The sequence below is a fragment of the Equus quagga genome, chromosome 2, assembly GCF_021613505.1.
Source record: "Equus quagga isolate Etosha38 chromosome 2, UCLA_HA_Equagga_1.0, whole genome shotgun sequence".
NCBI classification, from domain to species: Eukaryota; Metazoa; Chordata; class Mammalia; order Perissodactyla; family Equidae; genus Equus; species Equus quagga.
The window spans coordinates 70,585,014-70,606,314 of record NC_060268.1 but is presented as its reverse complement, the minus strand read 5'-3'; the positions used below and the strand labels follow the sequence as shown (position 1 = coordinate 70,606,314).

Here is a 21,301-nt window from a genome sequence, read left to right as displayed (position 1 = left end):
TAATTATACTACTTAAATAATTTTGTACCACCCTTTCTTCGTCTAACGGTACACCAAAATGGTATTTGTAAACACCATTTTTAGTAAATGCACAGTGTTCCCTACCAGTGCATTAAGCTTGGGGTTGCTTTCAGTTCCTGCTTTTATGTTTAAAGCTGAGGTAAATCTTATAACTACTAAATATTTCTGTGAACTTTTTACAGTTGTCCTAAAATAGTTTCCTGAAATTGGAATCACCAGATCTGAGGCTATGAATCCTTGTAGGACTTTTGATCTTTGCTTTCCAGAGAAGCAGCCCCTGGCCCTCTTGAGGCCTTTACCAACATGGCACCACCTCAGCTGGGTGGAGAGTTTTGGCAGTTTGGAAACCTGCCACATCTGGTTGTAGAAACAACAGTTATTCTTGATATGCTCCCTCTAGGAGGAGAAGCAGAATATGTTTTCAAATACAGTGCACCTCCCCCGGCACCTCCTGCCCACGGAACTCTGCCAAGGTCACTCTCATGGTTACTGTCAAATGAGGAGCTTCTCCTGGGAGTCTTGGATGGTCTGTGGCTTCCCATGAGGTCACCATCACCAAAGCACCCTGCTGGCTTGGCTTGCAGGCTCCTTTATCCTTTACCTGGCCCTTTTTTAAGGCCTATGTCCTCCCTAGTCTACGGACCAGCTTCTGCAAAGTGACTCTAGAATGTGAGTTCTCTTGTGAGAAACAGGATCCAAAGAAGACCACCCTTTGCGGTGTGCCTTTCCGTCCCATATCTCCACTCAGCCTCACAATAACCCTGTGAGGAAAGTCGTTATTCCCATTTCAAAGATGAGCAAACCGAAGCCCTGAGACCTAAAGGGCTTGCCTGAAGCCACACAGCTGGTATGAGCAGAGCAAGACTGGAGCCCAGGCTCACTTCCTCTCTCAGGCTCTGCAGAAAGTCACTCCTCCAGAAATGACAACCACAAAAAGCAAATAAATCAAAGCAAAGACTAAGCTCATCTGCCTGGGTTTCCCGCTTCCTTCCTACAGGGAGTTCTTTGGACAAGGCTGGATGAAACTGGAAAAGAATGAGAGGACCCCTTACATCATGAAAACCACCAAGCATTTCAATGACGTGAGTATGGGATGGGCAGCCTTTCTCTCCGGGCTTCTCTTTGCAGGAGCCTCAAAAGGCTGCATGGGGAATGGGCTAGAACCTGGCTAGAACCAGACCACCTGGTCCTCTTCAGCCCCCACGCCCTAGCCGTGGGGCCTTGGGCTGGTTGCTCCATCTCAGTCTCAGTTTCTTCTCCTATTGAATGAGGCTGACCCTAGGAGGGTCCTAGGAAGGTCACAGCCGAGCCCTGGCTCTTAGTGAGCCTGTACTCAAGACTGATTGCTGAGAGGAGCCACTCCTCTGAGCAGCTTTTTGTTGAATCTGTGGCAAAGACATCTTGGAAAGAAAGGAATGAAGACCTCCTTGCTATGCTTCTTATTTTTAACCCTCATCTTAGTATTGAAAACAAGTAATATCTGGCTGGGGAATAACAGACAATTTCCCTCTAGTAAGTACATTACCAAGAAGCCTCTGTACCTCCTGAAATTTTGGCTACAAGTTTCAACTCTCCTAGAAGTCATGTTCTAACCTTCTCCATGTTTCTTGCCTTAGCTTGTGGGTAAGATGGCCTCAAAGGATAACGTTACAGAGACCAAAGGCCACACAGACCTGGATGAAACCAAGGCCGGGTTTGAGCCAAGGGCTCATGAGAGTAGTGTCCCTGGCTAGGATCTGCATGACCCAGAATCTGGTTCCTCCAGCCCCTCCTCCTGGAACCCCCACCCCCAGCTCTCATTGTCCCCTTGATATGGGACCAAGCCCTGGACCAGTGTGTGTCGAAGGAAGGGCCTGGACTGACTCTGGTTGGGCACTAAGACAGCAGTGTATCACACACCCCTGCTCCCAGAATCTCGTCTAAGGGAAACATGGGAGCAACAGAGAACTGGGGGCCAGAGTCTTCCAGAACGTGCTTCAGGTCTACAGGGAGCATTCCCTTGGCTCTTTACTCTTTAATAAAGTAATAACTGCCCCTTCACTTGGGCCCTACCTTGTGCGGAGCACTGTGCTTTATATGCATGATGATCTCACTTAAACCTCACTCCAACCCTAAAAGATGGGGGCTGTTGTCACACCTTAGACGTAAAAAAAGCTGGGCTCTGAAGGGCAAATGCCAGAGGTCTCTGAACTAGTGTCTGGGAGCTGGTGGCCTTCCTCTGCTGCAGAGCGCCAGCTATGAGGAAAAAATCTCTCCAGCAACTTTCCCACATTTGCCCAAACCCAGCCCTGCAAGCAGAGAGCCGTTGCTCCCAGCCTCGTGACAGCTCTGAGGGCATTTGCACGTGACACCTTCATGCCTCTGAGTTTAATCATCAACGCAAGTAAAGAGCCTTTGATGGCTGGAAATGGGACCACATGATTCTACTTGTCCTCACCACCAGTCCAAGGCCACAGCATATCCACCACCGCAAGGGACAGGGATGCCACCCCTCCCTGCACCCACCCCCACCCACCTCCACCACCACTCCCCCCCCATAGCCGCAAACACGCCCCACCCCCCCGGGAGGGCCCTTGGCAGCTGGGAGGAAAAAAGGAAGCCCAGGTGTTGCAGCTCAGGGAGGAGCCCCGTAGTGAACACAGCAGCAGACGGAGAGCTGCACGTCTGTCCACAGAGAGTAGGTGACGGAAGCAGGCAGGCCCCAGAAAGCACGCATGAGGCCTGAGTCTCACCACACCTTACACGCAACTCCAACAACAGCGCCAGGCAGCAAAAACAAGTCCTTTTCCCGCCCTTGTTCCAGTATGTGTCCAGAACTCAAGTTAAGTCAAAGACTAGACTGTGAAGTGAGCATTTATTGAATGTGTACCACATGCCAGGCACTATGCTAAGGGTTTCATAAGCATCATCTCATTTAATCCTGTTATTTCCCTTTTATGGATAAAACAAAACTGAGGCTCAAGGAGGTTAAATTGTATTCCCAATGGTACACAGCGGGAGAGCCCGCTTCAATCCCATGCGGTCCCCCTCCAGAGAGCTGCTCTCGTCACTGCTTGGCATTAGGCCACATCTGTTCAAATCCACCCTCTTTTTCAGGTACACTGAATGTGTGCCTCCAAGATGGTGATCATCAGGCCTGCGACTGTGTTTCTTAATCTCTCCCTGGCACAGGGCTTTCTGCTGTTTCTCAGTCCTTTTGGCTTGCTTTCGTCGTCGTGCTGAGGGGTACTGGCCAGGATCTCCAGTATCGGAGCTGGATCCAGGGTGGGGCAGGCGAGGGGCCCAGGGACCTCCAGGCCCAGCTCTCCAGGACAGTGTTGACCGGAAATGGCGATAGTGAATCTTGTTGGTTTAAAAAAGAATGCTTCTACTATTTCCTCATTTGGGATAATGTTTGTTTCTTTATCAAATTAAAGAAATTCTTATCTATTCCTTGTTTTCTAAGGGTTTCTACCATAAGTGAATTTTATCAAATTTTTTTTCTGCATCGATTAAGACGGTCATCTCGTTTTTCTCCTTTATTCTGCTGATGTCGTGAATGGCGGTTAGAGATTTTTCTTCAATATTTTCTTGCATTCTGGGGACAGATCTAATATGGTCATGGTATATTAAACAAATGAGTGTGTGATTTTCTTTTCTTGTATTGTGTGTATTTGATTTTGGAATCAAGATTATACTGACTTCATAGAATAAATTGGCAGGTCTTTTTTTCTCTATTCTCTGAAAGGTTTAACTGATCTTTTCCTTCTAAAAGTTAGTATAACTTATATGTAAAACTTTTGAGTTCAGTGTTTTCTTTGTGGAAAAAAATGTTAACTGCTACTTCCATTGAATTAAGAGTTATACTATGTGTACTGTTTTGTGTTATCATTTCTTCCTGGTTCTCGTCAGTACTTTTCCATCCTTAAGTAGTTTTACAGTCCATTCTTCCTAATGTACATCCTCTAAAAGTTGTTTTTAAGAAGATCTCTTGTGCAAAAGCCCTATAGTTTTTACTCATCTGTAAAGGGAAATCTATCATATCATCTTTTATCACTTTTATTTTTTTATAACAAGAGGTCTTTTTTTTTTTACTTTTTACTTTGAAATAACTATAAATTCACAGGAAATTGCAAAGAAGTGTACAGGGAGGTCAGCACTTCTTGCTGCCCCAGCTCCTTGCAGTTCTAGCTTCATGATGTTCTGGCCCCAGCTCCCCATCCCCCTGGCTGCTCCAGAGCCAACCCACATTTGGCTTGTTTGTGTGTATGTGACTGTTTGCTGTGGGAGCAGAAGAAAGCAGTCCTTAGAGATCTCTTCTACTTTGTACGTGAGGCCAGTGATGCCTCCAGATGTGTGTCCTCTCCAAGCTCTAGTTGTCTGGCGGGAGATTCCCTCAGAGCATGGCCCTTCCTCCTTCCAGATGAACTGTAGAATCACTGTGTCAAATTCTTGAGAGAACTCCCAAGGCATGTTTTATTGGACTGCATTAAATTCATGTATTAATTTTGAAAAGTGATACTTACATTCCCATTTGGGAATTTGATCTCTTTCTTCATTATTCAAACCTTTTATAACATTTATTAACTTTTTTCATTTCAACTATGAAACATCCTACATAGTTCTCATTAATTTAAGTTCCTAGGTAACTTACAGATTCCTGTTGTTATTTTGAAGATAACATCTTTCTCATTGTACTTTCTAATTTGTATTACTAATATAGAGAACAATTTTCAGTTTTGTGTATTGAGTCTTTAGCCAGCCACCCTGTCGAGCTCTGTTAGTTGTTCTAGTGGTTTTCCAATCCAGTCTTTTGGTGTTTTCAAACAGGCACTCATACTATCTGCAAATAATGATGATATATCTTCTTTACAATACTTATTCCTCTTCCTTTTTTCTTGTCTTACTGCATGGACTTAAAGATCAGTAACTTGATTGCTTCAGAAATCATCCGCAATGAGGACATCAATGCGAGGGTGAGCGCCATCGAGAAGTGGGTGGCCGTGGCTGACATATGCCGCTGCTTACACAACTACAATGCTGTGCTGGAGATCACCTCATCCATGAACCGAAGCGCAATCTTCCGGCTGAAAAAGACGTGGCTCAAAGTCTCTAAGCAGGTGCGGACAGGAAACTGGCACCATTGCCTGCCTGGGGCTGGGCTGGGGCTGGGACCGGAAGACCAGAGGCCTGGCCACTGGGCATCCATAGATGAGCAAAGGACAAGGCTGAGGGCCAACACTCCCAAGTAAAACAAAGAACCTCTTCTCCTGCATCACCTGGGACCAGATATCAGGCTCACAGATGTGATATTGGGACCCATGGGACTTTAATTCCCACTTGAATAATTAATACTGTAAAGTGGGAAGTATAAACCAGTGATTATTGGTCCCAACACCCTTCTCCTTGAGTTGGGACAAAAGAGTGATGGCCTTCTGGGAATCCCAGTCCAGATCTGCAGATTGCTGAGATGGTGCTCAGATGATCCTGCAAGTCCCTTCCTAGGACTCTGATTTCACCAGCCTTTTGGCCACCAGAGAGTTAGCTGGTCCCTGTTACCCACTGGATAGTTGGTGATTTTAAATGTGGGTTTGATTTTTATTCATTCAGAACATAATTCTGAAAAGCCATAGGTGGATTCTTTCTCAGGAATAAAGTTCCCTGCACTAGGGTCACGAGGGGGCAGCTCTCCTGAAAGGAGAGCTTAATGGGGCACTTGGGTCACTTCCTTGGGGCACTTGGTGGATGCCCAACCCCGGCCTGCATATGTGCAGGAGGATGGACAGCCACCACCAAAGGACAGGGTAAGCCTCCGAAGGCACTGAGACCTTGGCAATAGTGTCTATGGTCCTGCAGCTGGGTGGGCTGTGCCAGGCCCAGGGCTTCCAAGGGGTCTATCTCATCTGGACCATTCTGGATTTCCATACTGTGTCCCTCTCATTGTTCTCTTTAGCCCCTGCTCCTCACTACCCTCCTCATGCCAATTGCAGGTCACGATTCTACCCCAATAGCAGGCAGCAGGTCCATAAATCCCTCCTACTTAGATAAGCAGCCAAACTCAGGACAGCCGTGGAACATCTCCGCTGCCCTTCCACTATGGTCCAATCACTCCAGGCCCGGATTACAGCAGGACTGCAGAGGGCTGCAAGGGCACCCCTTGTATCCCACTGAGGTGGGGCCTCCTGTTTCTTAGCACACAGAGATGCCAAGGTCAGGACAAGGACTGGAAGATGCCAGTCTTGTTAGTGGGCCCCTGGAAAGAACAGAGGTTGGGAGCACAGGAGCTCAGGGCTGCAGGCACATCTGGCCACACGTGGCACACAATGTCATGAACTCCTGAGGTCAGGGGTTGAGCAGGGCTCCTGTAGAACCTCCAAGTCCTCCAGGCTGATCTGGCCTATCAACCTTCCGCAGGGCTATTGGCAGAGTCTGAGGGGTCCATTCCATATCAACATCTTTCTTTTCCTGCCCTGTGCCATCGGAATGATGTCATCTTTTCCAGAGGCTCTGTAACTGGGCCCTACTCTCCCATCACACTGGGGATTCTGTGAATTTCTTGGCCTCATTCTCCATCATCACTCTTGTCATGGGGTTTGGAGGCAACTACCTTGGTCATCCTGAAGTTTCTTGTTCTCTTAGGAAAGTGCAAATTGAGGGCAGTTAGAGGTCAAGGCAGAGGCCTGGCCTGCGTTCTAAGATGTCATTCAGGACTTAGGGCCAGGCAACCTGGTCCAAAAATCAAAGATTCCTCTGAAAGCACATGCAGGCCCGCACCCTCGAGACAGACTGGACCCCGCTGGCTTCTCCCAGCCCTTCAGCTGTGCCATAATTGTACGTCTGCACAACACCTGGCTCCAAGAGCTTGTGGGTGGCCATGGCCATGACCTGGTCAACACCAGCCAGGGACAGTTCACTATCATCCTCCACAAATATCCCTTGGATACTTGTGACCCACTGAAATGGCCACATTTCTTAGAGGACCTGAAATGTAGCCTCAGCAGCTAGTTTTTATCATTCCCTTAAATGTACTGGCCCAAAGCAGAAAATTGTTATGTCCAAGTCCAGTCCAACCCTTGGCCAGAGTCAAGCGGTCAAGTTTAGTTTGAGCCTTCTGGTCTCCCTTTCCCCTTTCTTCCAACCCTCTCCCCATCTTCTTTGAAAACAAAACCTTCCTTTGGGAAAGATGATGCTCCACCATAGAATGATGCAGATGATTAACATGGTTTTGTGTGTTTCCCCTCCGAAGGATGGTTACATTTTAATAGAGACAAAAGCCTCTCTTTTACTAACAATACTGTTTGGCCTCTTTGGGAGGGAGCAGGCTTGGCCATCCAGAAATCTTCTGTTTGTGAACAGGAAGGGATGGTATTTGGGAAGCCATATAGTCATCTTTCTTCCTAACACTACTTCCAAGGCAGGCTCCTTGCTTGGTCTCTGGTTTCAATGACATATTCCAAATGGCCCCATATTTCTGCCCACTGGTGTTCACATTCCAGCAGAGATGCCCAAGATCCTGGGGGCCTGGTATCCCAGTGAGCATCAAAGGATGGCAGCTCCTGGCCCAGCTAGAAGATACTTTAGCTGCTTCAAGTTGGAACACACTTTCTAAGCAGCAACTGGGAAAATCCTCCCAGGCCACAAGCTCCTTCCTAGACAGTAAGCACAGGGATGTAGAAGGAATCAAAGTCGGCCCAGCTTGGAGCCACAAATTAGTCCCAGGTGTATACAAAAAACCCACACATCAGAATATCCTCTGTACATTTTCATGGCCTCTAAGCATAGCGATATTTCACCCAGAGCTATGTAGCCACCGGGGCCTCCTGATTTAGTGTTTGTGTCACCTACAATTCTAGAATATCTGGGATATTGCCCTTAGGGAACACCCGGACCTGCCCTCCCATTTTCCAGATGTGAAAGCTGAGGCCCAGGAAGGTGAGAGGGGTGGTGACTTGCCCATGGACACACTGAAGGTTGTGACAGAGCCCAGTGAGATCCCAGGTCTCTGGACACTCAGTCCCCACATCTGGCCTCACACCATGTGAGGTCATCCATCCACAGGTGAATGGGAAAGAAGAGGAAGCAGAGGTGCAGCTCTGGAAAGACATTCAGGGCAGGAGGGCAGCAGAAAGCCTGGGGCCGAGGTGCACCTGAGCATCTAGGCTTTGCCAGGACTCTGAGAGCAGTCAGCTCGAGTGAAGCCCTTGACTCGGTGTGGCCTGTGCTGTCCTGGCGAGTGTCTCTTTCACCAGATCCAGAATACATTTCTGCTTTGAACAGGGTCAGTCCAAATAATGCTGCTTTTCTTCACTGATACAGGACCACACTGAACAGTGTGCTCTGCTAGTCTTTCCCCTTGAAGAGCCCACATTGATCTCGTCTTCCATCAGAATGAAAACTTAGATTGTCATTTCCTGTGGGCGGATTTCTCAGATAAAAATGGTCTCAAAAATTAGGGGTGTGCTTGGCCTCTGTGGCCAGCGTTCCCCCTGGGCTGGTTAGCACAGCTGGTCTCCAGCATGGTTGGTTTCTTGGCTGCATCTGGATTTTGAGGACTGGAGCTGGAAAGGAGGTCCCTAATCTGTCTCACGGTGTCATCAAGGAAGGAGCTGAAGATTGCAGAGGCAAACAAGTTTCCCCCAGGCCATGCAGGGAGAGGAGCCCGAAGTCAGGCTCGCAGTGGCACACACCTGGTCTCTTTAGACAGACTCCAGCCACCGAAACTGCTCCAGCCTAATGTGTGGGCAGGGCCTGGCTTGGTCATTTGGCAGAGGGGACCCTTAGCCATGGGATTTACTCTTCTCCATCAAGCCCTTTTATTCTTGATGATCAGTTCATTTACCATCTTTTTTCTTGATTCTTAAGTTTGGGTGGTGTTCCTAATATATAAAAGTGAAGATGTGAAAAGACGGTCACATGCTTTAGGGACATTTCATGAGAAAGACCATGATAATGAAACATGGGCCATTCCCTGCTCTAGGTGTCGACTCCTGGGAGTTACCCACCAATCTTCTACACCATCAGGTCTCAGGATGGCACAGTGTTTCTGGGGGTGGAAGTTGACACTCAGGCCCTGCAGGCCTCGCTTCTTTGTTTCTGAAAGATGTGTGTATGAGCACGGGCCACAAAGCAAGGGCTGTGTCTGCCTCCTCAGGAGCTCAGGGGCCAGGCTGCCAGACCCAGGAAGGCCCGAATCCTGCCCCATCACAAGGCCAAGCAAAGGCAGCTCGGGAGCTCTGGAGGGCAGCCTGTGGAGTGTGGGCCAGAGCCTTGGGCCTTGATGTGCACGGTGTGCTAGTAAATGCTTCTGATTCCTCCTAGACAAAAGCTTTGATTGATAAGCTCCAAAAGCTTGTGTCATCAGAGGGCAGATTTAAGAATCTGAGAGAAGCTCTGAAAAAGTAAGTGTATGTTGTTTTATCACTGTTATTTTTGAAATTGTAGAACCACATTTCGGAGGCATTCACGTGCCACCTCTGGCTGGAGCAGGAGGTCTGTCTGTCTGTCCATCTGTCTACCCGCAAGACCCTAGGATGTCACAGACCCCCAGGGTGGGTCAGCTTTGATCTCCATCCTCTACCAAAGAGATTCCAGGGTTTGGGGCGTTTCCCGGGAGTGGCACAAGAAGATCACTGGAGTCCCAAGAAGCATAGTAGCTGTGATGAGAATAATAGTGGTGCCAGATTCTTTGATTCCAAAACGTCAGCTTTTTTTTTACATTTTACTATTTCTGACATCAGGATATGTCTTAAAGTCAATATGTTTATTTAACATGATTATGTTTCCTTTTTTTACTTGATAATTAGTCATCAAAACAAGAGTGCATTTTATAGACAATGGTATCTTGGAATCAAGGAAATGCAGTTGTACCAACAATTGCCCCTTACAGTCTGCAAAGCTTGCGGCTTTGCTACCACAGTGTGTGTAGCCCCATCGACATTGCCTGTGAGGTGAGGCTTCTCAACCCGGCCCTCTTGTAGTTAGACCAGGATAATTCTTCGTTGTGGGGCTGTCTTGTGTATTGTAGGATGTTTAACAGCATCCCTGGTCTCTACCCACAAGATGCCAGTGCCTCCCACCCCCGAGCTATGACAACCAAAAATGGCTCCAGACCTTGCCAGATATCCCCTGGGAGACAAAATTGCCCCCATTGAGAACCACCACTATAAGATAGATTCCCCATCCTGTTTTTCCACACAAGGAAACTGAGGAGCTAGTGGCTGGCCCAAGGACATGTGGTCATGGTGACAGAGCTAGGCCTTGACCCAGGCTAGCCTCCAAGGCCAGTGATCTGTGGTTTGGCTGAGGCTGCCTCCTGGGAATGTCCAGGCCAGCTCTCCCAGGGCAGCAGTGACTCAGCTTATTCGTACACACTTTGGCCACACAGTCACATGAAATGTGAGCTCGCTCTCATTAGGTGTGCACTTGGGGTTTCTACACTAGTCTCTGCCCTCCTTTCATTGACAGTCTCCGCCATGTTCCCCATGGGCACCTAAACACGTGCCCCGTTGGGCTGGCCCTCACCCTTTCTCTCCCTCCCTAAGTGGCTACTCACTGGACCTTGGAGAGACCCTGGGAGACCCCTGGGTCCTGGCTCCCTATAAAGCCCAGGAATGCCTCTCTTCCCTTCCTCAAGGGATCACAGGATCACTACCGATTCAGGGCCCACCACAGTTCACTACCCCCCAGAACCGGGGGATGGGACCAGTCAGTGCCTCTAGCCCTGGACAGCGGCTCTGACACACCGCACACCACCCCACGCCGGCCTGGTCTGCCCTTCTCGTTTTCTCCCTGCCGTACTCGGTCTGTCCCCAGCCAGCTCCGTGTGCCATCGCCTTGACCATCTCCACTTTGTTTGTGTCCTCAGACAGATGTTCCACCCATCTGTGCTGTCCGGCCGTCTCTCTTCCGCCTGGGCTCCCTGGAGCCCCTGTGGACTGTGCTTGTGGGGAGCTGCCCCCCGTGCATTCACCAACTTGTCCGTCTGCCCCCGGGCGCCGCTCCATCTGCCTCCTTCACATGGCTTCCTCGTCCACCACCGCCGCCACCGCCGCCTCCACTGCCTCCGTGGTCCCCCATTCTGTCTGAGTCCCCCTCCTGACTGTCTTCCCTCTTTCAGGTTTCCCGTGGGCCTGTGTAAGTGCCTCTCCCTGATGTCTCTGCTCCCTGCCACAAGGGCGGAGGTGGCCTTCGGGCATTCTGGGAGCTAAGACCTTTATGCAGACTGGGTTCTTGCCTTAAAGAGACGTAGGCCAAGCCATGCAGAGGAAGGAGAGACTGAGGAAACTTGGGCAAAGCTTTCTGCACCCTTTCTCCTGCAGCACTAAGGTTTTCACGTACAGCAGTGTTCTGTGAACACGGGGAGTCTGTCACACCAGGCAGGGGACAGTGGTCAGAGGGAGTGACATGGCTGTCTGGGGCACAGCTGGTGACCTGCCCAGACAAGGAGCCCATGATGGGCCTCACCGTGTGGGTCCTCATCCCGCTCAGCCCCATGCCTCCTTCTAGCCTGTCTTTAAAACATTCAGTCTTCTGCCAGCACCTGGGCCAGTGAATCGCCTTCTTACCTTTACCAGCCAAGACTGCACCCCTGAATCCTACCTCTCTCCCCCAGTCACTCCCTTAAATATCCCCTAACCCACTTCCAACCCTTGCCATAGGTGCCCCCATTCAGACCCCTGTCCTGGCACCCCAAGCATGACCTTATCTCTCCTTGTCATTCCCCAAACCCACACCCGTGTGAGGCCATGAGACTGTCCCCCGTCTCAGCCTCCCAGTGATCAGAACCTTCCCACAGCTCCATGCAACAAAAGTTGCTTGAGAACTCAATTTAGCAGTCCAGTCTGGTCACCAGCTCTTTGACGGTTCACTCGGGTTTTGCCTGCCCTGTCTAATCTCAACCCAGCACACATTTGCATATCTGCACCTTTTGTCTTTAGTGTGAACAGGAAGGCCTCAATTTAGAGGAACGCGGGGACAGGGCTTGTTGGAGGCTGCTGCAATAAAAGCCTTTCCCCTTTGCTCCCTAAATGAAGGATGGGAAGAGCTATGGAGGAGCGAGTCAGCCACCAGGACATTGCCAGACACCCTCCAAATGGGTGAAATCCATCCATCTCTGTGGATACGATGAGTCCAAAGGCTGAAGTTCTAGAGTTCCAGAGTTTCAGGGGTTCCAGATACCTGTTTCCATCTTTATTTTCTGCCTGTGGCCACACAGCAAAGCCTGGTCTCCTGCTAATGAGACAACAGAGCAGTTAATGTCCATGTGACCAAAAGCAAGAATGGACTCTGAGCCCTACCCCCACTCCCACCCCATCACTATTTTTTTTCCCGAAATCTGAGTACCTCATTTTCTCACACCACGTGCCAGAACCTTGGACCCTGACTGCAGGGGTTCCAGCCCACACAGCCCACGTGCCTCCCATGCCCCCATGAGAAGGAGAGGAGATCCCTGACCAGAGCCCGCAGAGACGTGTGAGAGAGAGTGGTCGGTCCCACAACTGGGGCAGAGGAGGGAGGGGACGTGGAGAGGGAGCACCTGCTTGTCACTGGCCCTGGTTCCTGGGGTTTGGTGGAGAGCTAGTGGGACAGCTACATCTTACTTTCATTCGCTGGTACCATGTAATCTTTATTATCCCGCTTGACATCACGAGGATTTTCATGTTAGAGAGAAACATCAAGTGTGGGGGGCCCAAATAACCACAGGCAAGGCCTGGATGCCACGTGTCACCAGGCATTGGTGTGCCACATGCAGGCACCACCCAGAAAACCAGAAGCAGAATGAAGGGTGGGACGCCTGCCTCTCCACACCCTGAAATGTCAGCTAAAGACATGTGAGAAGTCTGCCAAAAGAGGAAGCCCCTCAGTTATCAGCTTTGTTGGCTAGGCCCTAATGCGGGGCAAGGCTGGATCCCCCCTGAGTGGGGCCACAAGGCCCACAGGGAAAGTCCAGAGCTGGGTGGGCGGTTTGCGTACACAAAGCCCTCAGCGGGCTTCCTTTTCCGTTCAGATGCCCAGCATGGGTCAGTCCTTGTGCACTGGTGCCCTTTTGGGACCCTCTGCCTTCACTCTCTACCCCACACCTGCCCCCTACTGTCCACCCCCCATGCTGGCCACTCTGGCAACCCCATACATTTAACAACATGGCTCTGGATTTTGGTTGGTTGGTTGTGCGTGTCTGCGTGCGTGTGTGTGTGTGTGTGTATGTGGTTGAAGTGATTAAGTATGCTGTTCCCTAGGCCCCTCCTGCAAGGCCCCTCACTGTGAAGGGTAAGTAGGGACAGAGTTTGGTACTGGGGCTGGTGGTGCCACTGGAAGTGACTAAATTGCACGTCCATTGCCTTTCCACAACTGGATCACGAACCTCAGAGACAAACCTCAAATACCTCAGAGAATTCCCCCTTAGTGACCAGAGAACCCCCCTGATTTTTCTCACTGGTCGGGGTAGTCAGAGACGCAGTGAGGCCTTCAGAAATACTTTATGTCCTTTGGTCATTCACAGCCACCTGGCCTCCCCTCCTCCCTCTCTCTGAGATAAGAGGTCCTGCCAGCTCCCCAGGTTCCTAGTTCCCATCATGAGCAGAGACAGCAGGGCTGGGGGGAGCCCCTCTCAGAGGCTGCCGGTCAGCAAACTGCCATACCTTCCAGCTCCAGAGTTACTTCTCAGATCTTTGAACTATTTCTCCATCAGATCCACGAGCCTGTGCTTCAGAAAAGCCAGGCACGCAACAATCAGACCATATAGGCCGGAAGGACCCAGAGAGGTCTGCCAGTGGCCAGTATGAGTCTTGCTTTGTTTATTCTACAACATACCATAAAAAAATTATATTTGACAGTGTGACCCTGTCTAAAAATTCATATATGCATAACAGGAAGAAAAATTTCACAGAACAACATATACCTTTAGTTCATGCAATGAACTCAGATATTTTCTGTTCTATTCTACTTCTCTTTTAAATACAGTCAACACTCACTAAATTGATTGTAACACCCATGAAAGAGTGAAGACCTACAGTTCAAAAAACATCCCTCCTGTCTTCTGTTTCCCAAACTCCGCCTCCTTCACAACTTTGCCAAGCCCATGTGCCAGCTGTGTTTGTGTTTACTTCATAGTCTCCTTTAAATTAAATCATTTTCCCCCAAAATAAATTTAAATAAAAAGGAAAACTCTATATCATGACACTAAGCAGGAAACCAGCATACTTGCCATAAATACAAAGTTGTCATGACAAATAAATATAGCAAAGACGGAACAGTGTTATTAAATTCTGGCCGGATCCTGATGTTTGCCAACACTCTAATCCTGAGACCTGTTGCTATTTGTTTAAAAAGAAAAAAGAGTGGGAGGAGAGCGGCAAGTGTTAGGAAGTCCCAAAGCCATACTGCCACCAAACGAGCCCTCTCCTTGAGCACCAGGGGAAAAAGTGACAGTCAAGTGTTTCCTGCCCTGTGAGTCAATGATATTTAATATTGTGTCTGTGCCTCACCTCGAATCAACTCTCAGGCCACCTAAAATGGTCTCAGCTATAATCAGTTCTATTGTACAAGAGGAACCTGAGGACCAGAGAGGGAAAGAACTGGCCCAGGGCCACAAGGCAAACAGGCGAGGGGCAGGGGCCGGGTTTCTGTTCTTGATCTACCATCCGCCCTGCCTCACCTTCCTCCAGAGTGGCAGGATTGCCAAGTGGTCACAAGGAGACAAAGGTGAGGTGGGCTAGAAATGAGGGTCACCTGCAATGTGTGCAGCGAGTCCACTTACTTCTGTGTGCTGAGCTGAGAGGAGGCTGCAGAGCACTGTGTGAGGAGTCGCCTGAGGGAGCTCTATGGAGCTCTGCCAGAATATAGTGGCCACTGGACCCATCACAGAGCCAGCCCCTTACCTAGCACCCGACCCAGGGGTGCCAGGACAAGCCTCAACGGAGCAGTAACAGGAGCCCCTGCTTCAGAACCACAAATCAGAGAAGCGTGGCCCATCACTCCTAGCTCCCCTCTCCCAAAAATGCCGTCCCCCAAGAGTCACCAACCACAGAAGCTGTCACCCAGCCCCCTGCCCAGAAGCTGCTTCTGGGAACGTGATCTCAGAGGGCAAAGTGTTGCTGTTCTGGCAGCCCAGTACTCAGGGGGGCAGGAGATCCCGGTGGGACAAGAAGTCGAGGCAGAGGAGAGGTCTCAGGAGCAGAAAGAGACAAGAGGGCCAGACAGGGGGGCTAGTGGTGACTGGCAGGATGGGGATGGGAGCTGCAAAGCCGTCCAGGAGGTGATTCTGGAACATGGTTTGGATAGAGAGTTTCCGTGGAGAGACAGAGAGGAAAGGTGGGCTGGGAGGGGTTGGTGGCAGAGCCCAAGGACTCCGAAGGGATGGAGAGCAGAGAGGTAGAGAAGGGCCTTCTGGCTCAGGGAGGGAGGGGACGACTAATTGAGAAGGCCCAAGCGCCAGTCAGCACCACGTCACCCCCACCACCCCCGAGGACTGACCCTCAGACTTAGATGGCAATCCTAGGCCAGAGAGCTACTATTATTCTTGATGAATAGAAATCCCTTTGCCTCCAGCAAAGCAAAAGATGCATGTGGGGTGTTCTGTTCTTGGTAGAAGCTTGTGTTTTTAAGTGAAAAATTTTGTTAATGCCGTTTGCTTTGAAGTTGTGACCCACCCTGTGTCCCTTACCTGGGGATGTACCTCACCGACCTGGCCTTCATTGAAGAGGGGACACCCAATTACACGGAGGACGGCCTGGTCAACTTCTCCAAGATGAGAATGGTGCGTTTCCCACAGCAAGGCCGGGTAGGGGTCATCAAAACCCAGGCCCAAGCCCTGGGACCACTTAAGCTCTGCCCACTAAGCCCAGCCTGCTCGATAGGGACACCTGAATCCAATTTCTCCTATAAGAACCATGGCTCCTATTAATGAGCAGTCAGCAGTTGACAGACCCTGAGCCAGCCATACCTGCATTTCTCCTTTAATGCCCACAGTCTGATGGGTGAGTTCTCTTAGTGTTCTCCACCTTACAGAAGAGTAGGCTGAGGCTTGGAGGGATCCATGACCAGCCCAAGGTCATCCCACAAGTAAAGGACAGAGCCGGGTCTAGAGGCCAGGTCTGTCTGACTCCAAAGCCAGCACCTTTCTTCGCAGCCCATCCATCTTTGTTGATATGAATACTTGCTTTATGTGGCCAAAGCAAAATCACTTATGCAGCACCTCCCAAGCGAGGAGGTTTCAAATTTCCCAGAGAAATCTAGGACCTGGGAGGGGAGATGAGGGTCCCCTCCAAGAAGGGGCCTGATTTTTAACCATCTCTTTTCCCTTCTCACTCCAGCCAGAGAGCTACTGCTTTTAGCAGTTTTGCACAAGGGGCTTCCACCTAAGATTCTGATAATAGGAAGGGTTTCTCTGTCAAACACTAGCTGGAAGCACTGTCCTGATGACAAGACAGGAGCCCTGTGCGGGGTGCCTTGCACATAGTGGGCACTTACAGAGTGGCGGACACCTTTAACTTTTGCTGAAGTTGTGACGTGCTGTTTTAGGATGTTGGATGTATTTTTTTCTCTCAATCACATAGCATAATTAACCTATAGATTCTTGACAAGCATCGCCCTTGGAAGCAGATTGCTGGTTTAAAGAAAACCATGATGCCCCAGTGGGGCTTCCCAGGAGGCAAGGTATATGGGAAATAAGTGACTGACTTCAGACTTGGCTGTTGCTGCCCCTCTGTCCTGAAAAGTGGGAGGTGGCACCAAGACAGCAAACTGTTGTCTAAAACTCCTTCCTTCCCACAGATATCCCATATTATCCGAGAGATTCGCCAGTTTCAACAAACTGCCTACAAAATAGAACACCAAGCAAAGGTAAGCTGGAGCATTTTTCACAGCCACTTCTGCTTTTGCCACACTCAACCACTTTCCCTCCCTGCATTCCGCAGCCCTGCCCCGCCCAGCCAGCACCAGAGGCCCTGCTCTCTCAGGGAGCGCCCTCTTCCCCGCGCCCTGAGCTGCACGGGGAGTTGTCCTTCCTCCACGCTGGGCTGCTGCTAATCCTGAGGCTCCCGTCTGATTTTTACCTGCCATAGGATGCTTGATGGTCTTGTGTGATCTCCCCGAAGGCAAGAGAGGCAGCATTTATAACACCTGTTTGGAAGGTAAAACACTCACCAGATATAAAGGGCACATGGCAAAAAGTCCCCCAGCCACCAAGTTCCCCTCCCAAGGGCAACCGTGTCACCCATTGTTCATGTATATGCAAACACAATGAAAGGTTTTATACTGTCATGTAGCATACCATACGTTGCTCAGCATCATTCTTGTTTTCCTTAATGACATCTCTGAGATCATTTCCTATTGAGGCAGAAGCATCCTCATTCTTCCTTACGGCTGCAGAGAAATCCATTTATTCAGCCAGTCGTCTGTATTGATGGACATTTAGGTGATTTCAGTCTTTTGCTGCTACAGACAAGGCTTGAAAAAGACACTTGTACATCCAGGAAATGGAGAGTGCCATGACAGTGGGAGTCCTAGACTGTGCCTGGCAGGGGCCAGGGAGGTTCATCTGGGGAAAAGACCCCTGGAGGAGTTGTCCTGGGCAGGTAGGGCATGTCCTTCCTGCAGAGGGACAGGCTTGCAGGAGGTGGGAAGGGTCCATCTGAGAAGTGCAGAGCATCCGAGTGGCCACAGAGAGCCGCATCAGACAGGCCTGAACCAGATGAGACTGTGGGTTCCTAGGAAGATCTGGGACCTTGTCCTAAGGATGATGGAAACCCTGAAAGGAGCTTATAGAACTGGATTCGTTTCCATTTTTAAAAGATAGCAGGGCTATAGGGAGAGTGGTTGGCAGGTTAGTCTCATTTCACTCTTCAAACCCTGTGCCATTGGCCCCATTTTACAGACAAAATAGCTGAGATTTGCCGATCCAGACTCTTCAGCTCCCAATCCTGCAGCCCTTCCTCTCTGCCCAGAAAGAGATCTATTCACTTCCCAGCCAGCATCTTAATCTTCTATCTTGCAGTTCACAAAAGTATCCAGCTCCCGACACACCCTGAAAGCACAGCAAAAAATCAAGCTGTTATTCCGTTTCCCTTCTACTTTCCTTTGGACTAGATTTGCCCTGTCAGAGACTATCTGTCTTCTGCAGCGCTCTGTGAACTCATTATCTGTTTTATGTCTAATCGTCACGTTAGAAAAGACAAATCAGTGGGGTAACCAATTAGGCCACTTTTTCCTTGCTCTCCATTCATTCTCTCACTCAACAAACATTCATTGAGCAAGTACTATGTGCCAGGCACGGTATTAGGCCTTGGGCCTCCTCTCCTTGAACTTTCCCTCAAGCTCCAATGTGCAATGTAAATAAATGCTATGGCTCTTTGGAGTACTTTCATTAACAGCTTTGTAGTGGTGGCGTTTGCTGCCAGTCTCCCACTAAAGTGAAATTTCTTAGGGCAATTGATCTTGAGCGTGCTCATTATGGAGAAAACCAACCAATCAGTCTGCTGATTCCCAGAGGGTTTGGGAGGGAGAAATTTACACCCTCTAGAAAAGGCTGTTCACATGAAGCTACTAGCTAGGAATAAAAGACTAGTCTCTTGCACATGATGGTAAAATCACCACATCTTCATCAGTGGGTATGGGTTCGTCTAGACCGTGGTATCCGAAGTCAGCTTCCTAGAGGTGCTGGGTGTGAACCGTTGCTCAGACATCGTAATCATTTCATCTGTGACTAACAATCAGCATACTAGACAGTTGGTTCCATCCCTCACAGTATCAGAAAGTCAATTAGACAACATGCAAACAACAAAGACTGGAGTTTTCTCAAGCAGCTATCAGAAGATTCTCAAATATGTTATAAGAAATATAATTTTTTTCGTCCTTCCACTCTGGTTTTCTGTGGGGGGAAAAAAATGAACCTTCAGTTCTGAACAACTGACAAGTAAATGAGCCTTGGAAAGACTCTTTCTGAAGCTGGAGGCGCCTGTGGGGCCTGGGCCCTGCTCTCTTGTTGCATGTGTGACGTGCAGGAATTCAGCAAAACACTTGGGAGCAGGAGTGAAGTAGGGGCGGGGAGGAGGAGGAGGAAGAAGAAGAATGTGATCCACTCCGGTGAGTCCTCCTGATTCCACTCCAAGATTTCACCCTGGTGTGAGCCACATGAGGTGAGAAAAGGGGGCAAAAACCCACGTGAAGGAGAAAACTGATCACACAGCCTCAGTTTCCGCTTTCCTCTCTTGGAGTGAATATCTGTCAGTGCTATGTAGTCCTAATGTTAAATGTATTTTTCCCAAAATACAGAAATGTTGAAAGAATTGTGAACGTCCATATGCCCACCACCTAGACTTTACAATTGACATTTTAGATATGTATGGTAAATATGAGCCCAAAATGCTTCATCTTGTGTTCAATAAAAGAAACAACAACCAAGAGTAATTTTGATCATGTGTAATTTAATATTACTATTAAGACAATATTAAATAATAGTAGTAAAACAAATAATATCAAGACTAACAGTGATTAATGCATTTTTGCCTCATGTGCCAGCCTGGTTCCCAGGAGATGCCCAGTGTCCACAATCATAGTATTACGGGCGTCCATAACCCTGCTATTCTTTTTCTCTTTTTTTTTTGCTCAGGTAACCCAGTATTTACTGGACCAATCTTTTGTAATGGACGAAGAAAGCCTCTACGAGTCTTCTCTCCGAATAGAACCAAAACTCCCCACCTAAACCTGTACCCAGCCCAGACCCAGCCGCCCCATGGACACACGCTGTATGATATTGTACATATTCATTGGTTTCTTTGGATTTTCCTCTTTAGGATGTGCTTCTCCAAGAATTCAAATCTGCTCTTGCTCTTAGACTCCTGTAGAGACGGAATATGAATTTCCGCACCATTTACGCCTTCACCCCCCATCCCACCCCTCGTCTCCTGCCGTGCCTGTTTCTTTCAAACAACTGAATCTTAGTCTGTCCTTCCTAGCCCCTCACTCTCCTCGGAAGGGAAAATAGAACCTGTGCATACACGACTCTTAGGCCCCAGTGCCGCTTCTGTCCTTCCCCAGCCCAGGGCCCTGGGTCGAGTTGGCCACCCCAGCAGCCTCCCAGCATGTTCCATGTAGTTGTTATAACTGGGTGGGGAGGGAGGGGGACCATACCCTGAAGCCCAGTCATCAACAAGGCTTCCCGCTGATGGTGATGCCAATTTCCAAAGCAGCTTTTTCAGCCAAAATAGCAGGTCTCAAAACTCCCCATCTCCCAGTCACCTGGATGGAAGGGAGTCCTCTCCGCTGAGAACCATGCCCTGTGACACCAGCACCACCATCTCGTTCAGGCACTACATCGCTCCTTGCTCTAGGAATAACACCAGATAGCATGAATAGCCATCTCAATAAAAGTGGACGAGGCCCTGGAACTTCCTGAGGAGAACCGAATCACAACGCAACGTCGTGTCGAAGTCTGCTGACCGCCGCCCAGCGTTCACTGCAAGTTGGGAACATAAAAAATGTCACTTTTCCTCCTTTAGCTTCCTAACGGTCACGACGAGCTTACATTGAGATGCTCCTCTAAGTCTGTATGCCTTGTGAAAATAGTACCACACGGTAGAAATAAGAAACCAATCACCAAGTGTTTTTATTGCATATACTGTAGTCCTGTCTAAATGCCTTCTAGCAGGAATATAGGACTGTAGTGCTTATTCTGTGAATAGTACCATCTATTTTTTACATTGTACAGAATAGAAAACACAGGCTCACTCTGAAGTGGCAGGCATGCTCCACTACGACAAACAGACAACTTTTGCTGTAAGCAATACCTAGTGGTATGAGAATTCTATTTCAAGTCCTAAAATATTTCAACTTACAGCTTGTTTGGAAAAAAAAATTTCCATTTTTGTAAAAATATATGTTTCCTGATTACCTCTTGCTAATAAATCTATTCTATCTCAGGGTGAACAGTGGGATGTGATGGGTTTCATTCATTCATTCACTCAAGGGACATTTGATGAGCACTTGGTCCTTATCAAGCCCTGGGCTGTGACTAGAGATCCAGAGTGACAGGGACACAATCCCTGCTTTTGGGGGACTCACAGTCTGATGAGGGAGATCTTTTGAGTTATCTATTGCACCTGGAACAAGTCACTCCAAAACTTAAGGGCTTCAAACAATTATTATTATCTTTCACAGTTCTATGAGTTGCCTGGGCCCAGCTGGTGGTTCTTGCTTGGGGTTTCTTGTGAGGTTGCAATCACACAGCAGCGGAGGCTGGAGTCATCTGAAGGCGCCACTGGACCGGATGTCCAGGATGGTGCTCTCACATGGTGAGAAGTCGACG

General features: G+C 49.0%; 1 protein-coding gene across 9 annotated transcripts in view; it reads left to right on the top strand.

Moving 5' to 3' along the window:
• Positions 1 to 20,924, top strand: part of RASGRF1 (Ras protein specific guanine nucleotide releasing factor 1) — a 112,152-nt gene extending 91,228 nt beyond the window's left edge. The window contains exons 22-28 of one of the 9 annotated variants that reach the window (XR_006887732.1): positions 1,019 to 1,103; positions 4,923 to 5,120; positions 9,319 to 9,398; positions 10,865 to 11,133; positions 15,637 to 15,754; positions 16,771 to 16,839; positions 19,607 to 19,657. Coding sequence is in view for 6 of the 9 variants with exons in the window: in XM_046655489.1 (XP_046511445.1) it covers positions 1,019 to 1,103; positions 4,923 to 5,120; positions 9,319 to 9,398; positions 10,865 to 11,133; positions 15,637 to 15,749 (745 nt within the window). In the remaining 3 variants the exon portion in view is untranslated. Of the gene's footprint in view, positions 1 to 1,018; positions 1,104 to 4,922; positions 5,121 to 9,318; positions 9,399 to 10,864; positions 11,134 to 15,636; positions 15,755 to 16,770; positions 17,121 to 19,606 lie in introns of those variants that run through there. The other 8 variants (XR_006887733.1, XR_006887734.1, XM_046655491.1 and 5 more) reach the window with 8 other exon arrangements.
• Positions 20,925 to 21,301: the final 377 nt, after the last annotated feature.